This window comes from Anolis sagrei, chromosome X (genome assembly GCF_037176765.1).
Source record: "Anolis sagrei isolate rAnoSag1 chromosome X, rAnoSag1.mat, whole genome shotgun sequence".
Taxonomy (NCBI): Eukaryota; Metazoa; Chordata; class Lepidosauria; order Squamata; family Dactyloidae; genus Anolis; species Anolis sagrei.
The window spans coordinates 97,789,200-97,802,033 of NC_090034.1; the positions used below are offsets into that span (position 1 = coordinate 97,789,200).

Consider the following 12,834-nt stretch of genomic DNA (forward strand, 5'->3'; position numbering starts at 1 on the left):
TGTTTGAATTGCTGCAGGAATCTGCTGAAGAAACTGCCAATCACCCAGATCCTCTATCAATGGGCCCAGGAATGGCCAGCCATAATCCAACAATTAGACAAATATTTCTCTTTGTTGTACAGTTGCCGAACCTACACGGTTGCTATTGGCTTGGAGGGAGGTGATGTCAGACGTGGGGCTTGGGCTCTCATTGGCTGAAACACACCAGCGCCCCTCTGCTCCTCCGAGCCCAATGATGTCAGGGAGTCCTCTGACCAATCACAGAAAAGCTGGTTCTGGTGGCAAGTGTGGAGAATTCAAACATGGAAACTGTATAAAATATGTAATTTCGTGTACTGGGGCATGGCGGTTTCTTCAGCAGATTACTGCAGCCATCATCCTTTTCCAGCTGGAACAGAAATAAATACCTTTGTGGCTTCTGCTTCAACTTGGTGAGATTTATTCTGGAATATTGGCTTCTTTTTTCTCACCAGGCTAAACCCACAGTGGCTTGGATCTCACTATCTACAGCCGTTCTAAATTGCTCGAAAACATTTATATCTGCCAGATACACCTCCTTTGGATATAAAAACTCATGGATGCTCACATCCCATTATATTCAATAGCATGGTAAAATGATGTCCTTTATATCAAATAGTAAGGTCAAGATTTGCTTTTTATTTTTTTTAATATTTTGAATCTGTGGATGGTTGAATCCATAGATACAAGAGATCATTTGTAGTATGCAGTTATGGAATTAAAGTGGCTAAACATTAGATAGTCTGAAGGCATCCAAAACACTTTATAAACAATAGCTATAGAGACATACATAAAAATAAAAAGGAATCACTCCTTGCAATTTTTGAGCAGATAGGAAATGGTGGGATGGATCAAAAGCACCCCTGTTGTCCTGCTGGCTTATCAATATGAGTCCAGTACAACAAGCCCTAATCCCAGGGTGAGATATGGATGCCATTTATTATTCTTTCTAAAAAATACAATCCTGTGCATGGGAGCCAAAGAACAGAATATAATTCATTCTCCTGGTGGAGTCTATGAATATTGCTTATGCAAGAATCCCAAGCTGAAGGAGAAAGGGGTCTTGGGCTCAACGTGGGATGACGGAGAGCTCATACAAGGGTGGGATGTTAGCAAAGCCACTCTCACAGGGGGTTATGTCAAGGTCCTCTGGAGGCACAAGGGGCTTCAGTTGGAAATTCTGCAGGATGGTGGTGAAGAAGAGGAAAAGCTCCATGAGAGCCAGTGCTTCTCCCAGACAGATTCGTTTCCCTGTAATAAAAATATGAGAATGTGTCAGGAGGCAAGGACAGACACATCTAATTTTATAATTAGATGCCTGTGAGATACAACTAAAAGAGTGTTTCACCTCACTTCCCCCCATGTACCTTGTCCACAGCATCTTTGGCTTTTAATGGTTTTTATATATGTTTTATATTGTTATGTTGATTGTTTTTAACTGCACTTTATGAATGCATGATATCGAATTGTGTCAACCTGTAACTTGCCTTGAGTCGTTGTATGGTTGAGAAAGGTGGGCTAGAGATATTGTAAATAAATAATAATAATTAAATTTTATAGTCTTTCTACTCCAACCAGCAACTCATTGTTTTATATCTATTTGTAAAATATTTCCCTTATCTCCACCTTGTAACTGGTTTCTGGACGGTCTCATTGTTAATTTGAGGAATCCTAAAACTCGTAGGTTCCTTTTCCCCAAAGTCCTCTTCCCTAGTTAATAACATACTTGGCTTTTCATGGACTTTGCCTCACAACCAACAATCTTATTGTCTTATATCTATTTCTAAAATAACCCACATTATATCAAGGTCATCAAATTACTCCCATAATATGGAGACCTACTGCAATAATTGTGAGTTTGAAAGGAGTAGAGATTTAGGAAGGGGTCAGATGGAAGGAGTAGCTAATGCTATAAAAGCATGACAGAGGCTGGATGGCCATCTGTCAGGGGTGATTGGGATGCAATATTCCTGCTTCTTGGCAGGGGGTTGGACTGGATGGCCCATGAGGTCTCTTCGAACTCTTTGATTCTATGATTCTATGTCATAGAATCCACAAAGTATATGGGAAAGATCTTAAACCTCACCCATTTTTGTGTATTTGCTATTGGTGAATAAAGGGACCCACAGTAACAAATTCTGAAAGCAAGCATGGGATATCAAACAAACAAGAATGTGATTATTTAGGAGATTTTTACCTGCAGAAAATGGCACAAATGCCTCATTCTTCTTGAAGCGTCCATTCTCATCCAAGAAGTTCTCTGGGTTGAAAGCATTAGGGCTTTTAAACATTGTGGGGTCATGCAAGACACTACTGAGCACAGGGCAGACCTCCATCCCCTGGGATAGAAAAATTAAAGAATTGTGAGCTCAAAACTGCAAAATTTGAATTCTGGAAGAGAGCTTCCTGCATGGCATTCTTCAATTTGCTCATGGAACCCTAAACTGTGAACTTAGCCATTTCTGCAGGCTCAGAAGTTTCATTTAGGTAATCCATGAGAAGATGACAGAATGTTTGAGATTGCCTGCATTTCACAGTCCTCCTCACTTCTTTTCTGGATTCAAGGCCGAAGCCAGAATTAGTCTATCTACACTAAAGTCCTTTGTGCCCCTGGGAAAAGGAAGAAGAGCAAGTTCAGTGGAGCCCTTCACTGTAGGCTCAGGAATAAGCAAACTGCTACAATCTCTCCAAGCATGTGTTCTTCCTCATAAACATTTTTGGCCATCTTAGCCATGCTCTGATATTTCTCATGCTTAGGCTACATAAATCCTACTTTTCTCCAGTGAAACATTTTAAGGTAGGATGAATGCTGCTCATAGTTTCAAGACACCACCTGCCCAGGCCTCCTGCCTTCTTTCCTGGTTACCCCATTACTGTACCTTAGGGAGCTGGTATCCTCTGAATTCAGTGTCACGAGTAACCATGTGGGCCACACTCATAGGAAAAACATCACTGCATCTCTGTACTTCATGGATGACAGCATTCGTATATGGCATCTGGCTCCGGTCTTCAGTGTTGGGGACACGATTACGGCCAATCACTCGATCAATTTCCTCATGCACTTTTGCTGTTAAATATATGTATAGAAATAACTCCTTGGGTTTCTGACTCTCAAAGGGAGATGAGGTAGGGGGGAAGCTATAGTGGAGTGGGGCGTGGGGCAACAGGTGCCCATATCCTTTGGGCGGGCACCTCCAAGATCTCCACATTTCGTGGCAATACCCAATTATTCTGGCAGCACGTGTGACAAGGTCCTTTGATAATTTCTTCTCGGTGGTGGCCCCTCGGCTGTGGAACGCCCTTCCCACGGACATTAGGCTAGCACCATTTCTAATGGTATTCCGTAAAAAAAGTTAAGACCTGGCTGTTTGAGCAGGCGTTCGAATAATTAGTGCAATAATTGGTAATGAACATAGGAATGGAAAATGGTTGACGAGTCTGGATTATGTTTTTGTGGATGGGATGATAGTGATTAGTTATTGTAATAAGTGTTTATTAATTGTGTGCTGCGCGGGATTGTTAACTGTTTTATATTTGGCATTGAATTTCTGCTGTTCTTGTTGGTTGTGAACCGCTGTGAGTCGCCTTCGGGCTGAGAACAGCGGTATATAAGTAAATGAAATAAAATAAAATAAATAAATAAATAAATAAATTCTGAACTTTCCAGTTATTTCTTTTATTATCAAGCACACTATTGATATGCAATGCCTCTGTGGTCATTAAAGTTTTTTTTAATCCAGTAATTCCTCAACCTCCACTGAAACCTGGTTCCAAGATATCCCATGGATACCCAGATCTGTGGATGCTGAAATCCTACTATAGACAATGGTTCAATAAAAAAACCATCCCATATATAAATTGATAAAATACTAAATTGAGTGATGGAGAATGTTTGAGATGGTGGAAGACTACAGCACAGTTTGCCTATATACATGGTGCTCGGTAGGTGGCCAAATCAAGGTTCACATTTTCCCAAGTACTTTTAAACCATGGTTGGCTAAAGCCATAGATACAGAACTGATGGAGGCAGAGGACTGACTGACATGTGTGAAGAAGTGGAAAGTAGGATGATATTTGATCATAAAGCTGATAGAGGTTGACCTTAGAATAGCCCCAGAGGTCCTAGTGATTCCTAGGGAAGTGTTCTGTCTGGGAATCTCTAGGCCTTCCAGTGTGGCTCCATGGTCAACTTCCAGCAGAGTTAAAGATTCAAATCTGCCAAGGTTAAACCTGCAAATGTAAGTCAATTGTAAGTGATAACAACAATACCTTGCACCTCAGGATACTTCATGAGAAGCAGACACCCATATCTCAGGGTTGAACTGGATGTCTCTGTTCCAGCATAGAACAGATTAAGTGTGGTGAGCTCCAAGTTCTTGATGTTAAATTCGCTGCCTGGGTTGTCTTTTTCCTAAAAGCAGAAAAGAACATGACATCATGAGTGATTCCAAGAAAACCACTAGCAGGCAGAATGGGAAAGGGCAATTGTTCTGGACTGAAAATAGTCAAAACATGTGCTCCCTTCTATTAAAACCTGGTTGCCCATCTATGCTTCAGGTGCAAAGTACGGAAAAGATATCCTGGCATTATGCATTGCAGTCATAGATATTTAACCTAAGATTCTAGAAGCACAATTGCTCCATATTTATTAACATTAACATTTTGGAGATAAAATATCCCTCCTGCTCCTTTAATAGGACCTCTTTGAGGAGAAGATGGGGCAATGCTGACAGGGGATAGGGAAAAGGCAGAACTACTTAATGCTTTCTTTGCCTCGGTCTTCTCAAAAAAAGAGAGTCTTCAACCTCAGCAAGATGGAGTGGATGAGGGATTGGAGGACATCCAACCCCAAATTGGGAAAGAAGTCGTCCAGGAATACTCTTAATGAGTTCAAGTCCCCAGGGCCAGATCAACTACACCCCAGAGTATTGAAGGAACTAGCGGAAGTCATTTCGGAACCATTGGCAACCATCTTTGAGAGTTCTTGGAGAACGGGAGAAGTTCCAGCAGATTGGAGGAGGGCCAATGTGGTCCCAATCTTCAAGAAGGGAAAATAGGATGACCCAAACAACTACTGTCCGGTCAGCCTCACGTCGATACCGGGCAAGATTCTGGAAAAGATTGTTAAGGAAGCGGTCTGCAAACACCTAGAAACAAATGCAGTCATCGCTAATAGTCAACATGGATTTATCAAAAACAAGTCATGCCAGACTAATCTGATCTCTTTCTTCGATAGAGCTACAAGCTGTGTAGATGTGGGGAATGCCGTGGATGTAGCGTACCTGGATTTCAGTAAGGCCTTCGACAAGGTCCCCCATGACCTTCTGGCAAGGAAACTAGTCCAATGTGGGCTAGGCAAAACTACGGTGAGGTGGATCTGTAATTGGTTAAGTGGACGAACACAGAGAGTGCTCACTAATGCTTCCTCTTCATCTTGGAAAGAAGTGACAAGTGGAGTGCCGCAGGGTTCCGTCCTGGGCCCGGTCCTGTTCAACATCTTTATTAATGACTTAGATGAAGGGCTAGAAGGCATGATCATCAAGTTTGCAGACGACACCAAATTGGGAGGGATAGCCAATAGTCCAGAGGACAGGAGCAGAATTCAAAACGATCTTGACAGATTAGAGAGATGGGCCAAAACTAACAAAATGAAGTTCAACAGTGACAAATGCAAGATACTCCACTTTGGCAGAAAAAATGAAATGCAAAGATACAGAATGGGGGACGCCTGGCTCGAGAGCAGTACGTGTGAAAAAGATCTTGGAGTCCTCGTGGACAACAAGTTAAACATGAGCCAACAATGTGATGTGGCGGCAAAAAACGCCAATGGGATTTTGGCCTGCATCAATAGGAGCATAGTGTCTAGATCTAAGGAAGTAATGCTACCCCTCTATTCTGCTTTGGTTAGACCACTTTACCTGGAATATTGTGTCCAATTCTGGGCACCACAATTCAAGAGAGATATTGACAAGCTGGAATGTGTCCAGAGGAGGGCGACTAAAATGATCAAGGGTCTGGAGAACAAGCCCTATGAGGAGCGGCTTAGGGAACTGGGCATGTTTAGCCTGAAGAAGAGAAGGCTGAGAGGAGACATGATAGCCATGTGAGAGGAAGCCACAGGGAGGAGGGAGCAATCTTGTTTTCTGCTTCCTTGGAGACTAGGACGCGGAACAATGGCTTCAAACTACAAGAGAGGAGATTCCATCTGAACATTAGGAAGAACTTCCTGACTGTGAGAGCCATTCAGCAGTGGAACTCTCTGCCCCGGAGTGTGGTGGAGGCTCCTTCTTTGGAAGCTTTTAAGCAGAGGCTGGATGGCCATTTGTCAGGGGTGATTTGAATGCAATATTCCTGCTTCTTGGCAGGCGGTTGGACTGGATGGCCCATGAGGTCTCTTCCAACTCTTTGATTCTATGATTCTATGATTCTATCATTCTATCATTCTATGATTCTATAATAGACAGAATCACTCCAAGAAATGAAGGGCTACTCTGAAATTGGTTGAGATTCAGGAGAATTGTGTATCTGCCAGACCCCTTCTACCTGGGAGGCCATGACAATCAAAAGCAGGATCTCTCCTCTATTGCCATGTCATAGCCTTACTCTCTGACAGGAGGCAGGGAGGTGTCATCCAGTAGGTCCAGATCATCAGCAGGACAGTTCTCCATCTATATGGAAGTTGCTTTTTTAAAAAAACAAACAATATATGCCGCAATTAACATATATTCAAAGAGCTACTCTTACTTTGTATCAATGAAGTCCCAAAGCTTTGGAGCAGATATGGAAGAGGCTTCTCTCACCAGACTTGCCTGGGAAGGTCATGATAGAAAGGCCTTATCTAAGAATCCCGACACATTTATGTTGTTTATTCGTTCAGTACTTTCCAACTCTTCGTGACCTCACAGACCAGTCCACGCCGTCATCACTCCCAGCTCCTTAGAGTCAAGCTAGTCACTTCAAGGATACCATCCATCTTGCCTTTGGTCGGCCCATCTTTCTTTTTCCTTTCATCTTCCCCAGCATCACTGTCTTCTCTAAGCTTTCCTGTCATCTCATTATGTGGCCAAAGTATTGCATATTTATGTACTGCACATAAATGCCGAAAGGTATTGTCCTGTTCCTATGCTTCCTATTGGCAGCCTCAGTCAATCAACTGACTGAAGTTGTTTGGACCAAATGAAATTTCTGCTCCCTTTCAGAGCACTTTGGAATCATTCCAGATATACATCACTAGGCCTGCTAAATCTCAGAAACTGGCCCTGAATCTACAGGTTTGATTGTACATCTCCAGGGGTGCAAATTCTCCTGTTTTCTGGGCTCAGATTTGTTCAAGATGTAAAAAGCTTTGTGCCAATCTCTAGCTCTGGCTCATTCAGCACCGGTTTACGACAATTTGGAAGGCTTAAGTGATTTGTTAGTTAGTCCAACTTCCAAAAGCTCTCCAAGAACACTTAAAATGAACCCTTACCACCTTAATGCAACAAAAAGATACCTTTTCCATCTGGATGAGGAAGCAGTCAATAAAGTCACGTGGGAAGTTGGGATCAAGGGTCTTTTGGTTCTCCTCGATTCTCTTGCCAATGAAGACCCTCACACCTACCAGCAAGTCATAGACCTTGGTTTGGGGCCCTGGAAAGTATTTCAAGAAGCTGGCATATATGTTGTAGAACTGCACAAGGAGAGAAAAATCGTGGTGTATTACTTGCCATTTCCCAACAATCATTAAAAAAAACCCAAATGAGATAGTTACTTGAATTTCTGTACAGTGAGACAACATAAGCAGGGTATCATTTCAAGAAGCTGGCATATATGTTGTAGAACTGCACAAGGAGAGAAAAATCATTGTGGTTTACTTTTCATAGTCCAACCCAGTATCAGCAGCAATTTTAATTTGCTTTGGAAAGGGGATATCCAAGATGGCTGTTTTCTGCAGAAATCAATTTTATTTCATTTTGAATTTTAGATGCCCCTGACCCGCTTTGGGAAGATTCGGAGGGGGTGTTTCTATTCAGAGTTCGAAATTTGAAATTTTGTGATTGTTTCATTAAGATTCGGTTGCACTAGCACCAATGGGAAAACTTTCAAGGCATTTTTTCAATCATTTTTATGGCTATCAGGATGAAACTTGCCACACTTGTAGAACATATTTCCAACTGTAAGCCCACCAAGTTTGAGAATGTTTCAATCTTACAAAGAAATTTATTTTTAAAAAAACCAAAAGAGGTATCTGCTTGAATTTCTGCACACTGAGACAACATGAACAGGGTATCATTCCTGCCAAGTTTCATAATGACTTTAAGTTGACTTTAAGTTGACTTCAGCAAAACACAGTCTCTCGGTCTCAGAGGAAAGCAAAGGCAAACCCCCTCTGATTATATCGTTTCAAATTGTCCAAAAGAGACACGTAGAGGCTTTGTGGTGAAAAGGTGTAGTTGGTGATTCCAAGATAGAACTCAAAATAATGGGTGTGCCTAGCTACACTGTATTATAAAGTATGATTTATGGGAGGGATGATTCTCAAAGCTCCTTCCTGGCTGCACTGCATAACAGTGTATGATTTATTGATTGATTTGAAGGAGAAGGGAAGAACCCCCCTCCCCCAAATGAACAACTATTCACACCTCCCTAGAAGAATTTGGAAAATAAAAGATGTCAGAAAAAAATAATTCTCAAAAGGCTAGTAGCTAGAGTAGCACTCCTAAACATGCACTATAGGCAGAAAGAAATTGAACGGAGCTAAGGAAATATTCCCCTTCCAACACCACACCACTCACAGAAAATAGAGGACTTCCACCCAAGCATATCTAAATGACCTTTGCAGATAGCCATGTGATCTGCTTTTTTCTTCTGATTGGCTGACAAGGAAAAATTTGTGTGCAGATGTACGTGTTGATCATGCCAACCAGTCCCCATTCAGGGCGGCAGAGTAATATATAGCTTTTTTAAAAAGTCTGAATCAACAAATTTTCCTATATATACAAAAGATTTGGAGGCTTCTGTTTAAATTCATAAATGCTTTGGAGAGCCCTTCCCACATTATATTTTGGCGGGTTGTTTCACTGACTTGCCAAAATTGTCCAAAATCCGAAACAATGTCTGTAATTTTGCACACTTCTACTAACTGGGTTGTTGTGACAAGAGAAGAGTGAAAGTAGAAAAACAAGAAACCTGTGATAGGAAAGCAGAAGTTCAAAAGATATGAAGAAAAGCATGGAATCCATGAAAAGCATGCCTTTCCTAGGAGCTTTTACTTGCTATTGTGCATCTTGGAATAAAGATTTTGTTCAAACAGGGAGGAGAAGAAAATGAGGATAGTGATTAAGACTTACTGTTTTCTAAGCAATTTTAAATGGAGCATAACTTTAAGAGGAGGAGCTTTGGAGTACCTGAGACCAGGCTGTGCTAATCTCCCGAAAGTTGTTGCAAAGCATCTCCATGAGAGCCTGGAATTCCTTGTCTTCATAGTCAAAACGATCCCCAAAAACAATGGAGCAAACAATATTAGACAACGCACGGCTGAAGAGGTGTGTTGGATCAAAAGGCTTTTCTGTAGCACAACAGTGAAGAGAATGAATGACGAATCAGTCTACAGAAGGTCCTTCTGGTGTCAAAAATACCACACAAACACACACAGTGTCTGCTAAGGAACTCACCACATGGGAGGAAATCCCCATCATAGAACACTTCACTAACATAGGACAAATTGTACCAGATCTTATCACATTATGCACAGCTGCTTCCAGTGGGGTTCCATAATGGTTGCATTGGCAAAGTGTTCTGCAAGGGGGGATACAGCAGACTACCTGTGTTCATGTAGAAAATATTGAGGACAGCGCAGGAACATGCCAGAAAGGAATTTTTTTGCAGTGAGTGTTGGTCAAGTGGCCAATGCAGGCAATGCAGGGTGCTGGGTGACAGATTTGCCCTGGTGCCCCATGATTTCCACCTATGCCCTACAGATTCCCCTGCTGTCCCTCACAACACAAATCTCCATATTATGAGGGCCTAATTGTCAGGCCAAGTGAGATGTTGTCATTCCTCTTGCTTTAAAGATTTTGGTACTTTTATTCATCATAATAAGTTCAACCTGTCTGGCACCTATCTTACCCTTCGTCTTCCGCAATTCCTCCAGCAGGAATTGGGCTTCCTCTTGGATTCGTTCCTCAATAGACTTTTTCCCCATTCCAAAACTCCTCAAGATGGTGAGGGAGAAGCGGCGCAGTTGCTTCCAGCGGTTTCCATTGGAAAAGATCACCCCTGAGGGACACAGAAAAGAAATGACAAGTGAAGCAGAAGAAAAAGTGGGATCAATTGTTGCCAAGGTTGCTAGGGTGCCTCACCATATCCTTGGAAGGTCTGCTCAAGTACAGGCAGGGTAGACCTTCCGCTGAACTCTTCTGCCTTGTCTATCAGGGCCTCCTTCACAGCTTGATGTCCACATAAGACCAGAACCGGATGTGATCCAAAATAGACGGTGAAAACAGGGCCATATTTTTCCTGCAGCTGTAGGGGAAAATATCCATCAATATCTCTCACAATGCTGATATTTTGTGAGGTTTTCTAAGAAATGCAGAAATGTAGTTCTGCACAACTACAACTATCTCATAAAGGTGTCAGGAGAACCGATGATGATGAAAGAAGACTTAAGGAGACAACTCAAAGTCTTTGTGAATCTTAATCTTTTTGTTATATTTGCCATTAGAACCAAAATGTCCAGGTTGAATTCAGCAGGCATCTTAAGTGGAGATTTATATCAACTTTGTTTATTCCATATATATAGAAAGAGGGAGAGAGAGCGAGAGAAGAAGAAGAAGAAGAAGAAGAAGAAGAAGAAGAAGAAGAAGCAAGAAAGTAAAGAAAATGATATAGAAGATGACTTCTGATCTTCCTTACAGCCGTAATATACACATTTGTAATTGTTCTTACATCTCTTTCTGTTTAACAAATTCACTTCTTTCTGAAACCACTCCTTTTTAATCAGGTCTCCCTTTTCCATAAGAGACCAAAAGAAAGAAAGAAAAAGCCATACCTTGAGAAGAGATTTTAAGGTTTGGGATGCTTTGATCTGCAGGAAGTTCCCAATCAGGGGCAGAGGAGTGGGTCCCGGAGGAAGTCTCCCCTTGTGCCATAGTTTCCTCTTAGATGATATGAGCAGATGGCAAGAAAAATATACAAGAAGGAGAAGGACGATTGTACCAACCCATTCCATGGCATGGGTTATCACTGTCAACTGTCCTTCTCTTTCAGCAGAGTGTGGACATCTGGCTGGGGTTCGACAGTCTTTTCTTAAGGCTGTCTGAGCACTGCCTTCTGCATTACATAATTGAACAGACTTGTTGCACAAGCAGGGGCGGCTCAACGTATTACGCAAAGTAAGCATTTGCTGTATAGTTTATTTTTCCAGGGGCGCTCTTGGGGGAAAATAGACCTTGACATATGCAAGTTGTAGTTATTGGGATGTATAGTTCACCTACAATCAAAGAGCATTCTGAACTCCACCAATGATGGAATTGAACCAAATAGGGCACACAGAACTCCCACAACGAACAGAAAATATATATCAGTGATTGGTGGGGGGGGGGGGACGCCAAAAGTTGGGGGGGGAATACTGTTTGTTTACCATTGAAAATTACCTAGGGCCGCCTCTGTGCACAAGTCAACAATATGAATAGCTGGGATCTAACCATGTTGACAATAAGGTAGCTGAACCAGTCAACTTCATGGTGCCTGCATTTTTGGGCACATATGCCCTCTTATTCCGGTTCATCATACTTTAACAAGATTGGATTCATCATCAGCTTCAGCAAGATGTAATAATTATTACACCAAGACAAATGTATTGAGAAAGAAGCAAATTCTGCCCAGGTCTTAATAGTACAGTGACTATTTGCTCTGAAGAACATATAGATTAGCAGTTCATCATTTCTTTAGATCTTTAGAATGAAGATCCCAGGCTACAGTGTAAACATAGGCACCACTATAACTTTGCTAGTACTGACTTATATATCAGAGCCTTTATTGGATCTCAGTCTAGACTTGTTGGATTGCATTGTGTTGGTGACATAGCAGCATTCACATGGGGGAAAAAAACCATCTGGTGAGACACTCCTGACAGAATATTTCATCTCTAGGCATTTTCTAGGTCCTCCAGCAGAATATAGTATTCTTCGGCAAGGAGTCTTTCATTTCAGTGAGGTTTACCATTATCTAGCTTTGCTGATAAGTCTGGGAACTTATCCCTCATCTGTATGTAGCTTCAAAGAAAGATGTATGAAACCCAGCAGTTCTTAAAATCATAAGCCATGGCACATAATTCAATATTATTTGAAATGTGTTGTCATATGACATTGTCTTGTATCTCAGGCATGTAATAAAATCTGTTTGTGCTGCCAAAACCACCTATAAACCCTTTACAGACAAGCAATGAATACTGGACTCCTGACAAACCAACACCTGTTATCAGTGAAGGTCATCAGTTACACTATGAAACAAAATTTGGAAAATGTTCTGTTCCTGATTTTAAAGGGTTCTCTCCTGTTTCATTGTGCAATATTGGCTTTGAAAGTAGTCATTACACTCCAGAAACTTCATTTTTGTGGCTGCCATAAACTATGTTGAATTGGTTGAGACACTAAGATATTCATTTAAAAAACTATAGCAAAATGTGTTGCAGAATGTCCCACAAAAACAAAGTTTTTTGCAGTTTAATAAACCTTCTCCATGTTTTTTTAAACAATAAAGCCAATTAGACAATGACATTTATAATCTAGAATCAAAATCGTGTTACATGGTATTATCAGAGAAGTTTAAAAATCC

At 41.4% G+C, this 12,834-nt stretch overlaps 1 protein-coding gene across 1 annotated transcript; it reads right to left on the reverse strand.

The window, feature by feature from the left end:
- Positions 1-999: 999 nt before the first annotated feature.
- On the reverse strand, positions 1,000-11,566 carry LOC137094919 (cytochrome P450 2G1-like). Its single transcript, XM_067460912.1, has 9 exons — positions 11,048-11,566; positions 10,359-10,521; positions 10,126-10,275; positions 9,405-9,565; positions 7,511-7,687; positions 4,288-4,429; positions 2,898-3,085; positions 2,216-2,357; positions 1,000-1,269 (listed from the first exon to the last, which is right to left on the reverse strand). Exons 1-9 carry the CDS (start codon positions 11,396-11,398, stop codon positions 1,088-1,090), a joined length of 1,656 nt encoding a protein of 551 aa, XP_067317013.1. The 5' UTR covers positions 11,399-11,566; the 3' UTR covers positions 1,000-1,087.
- Between the last annotated feature and the right edge of the window lie 1,268 nt (positions 11,567-12,834).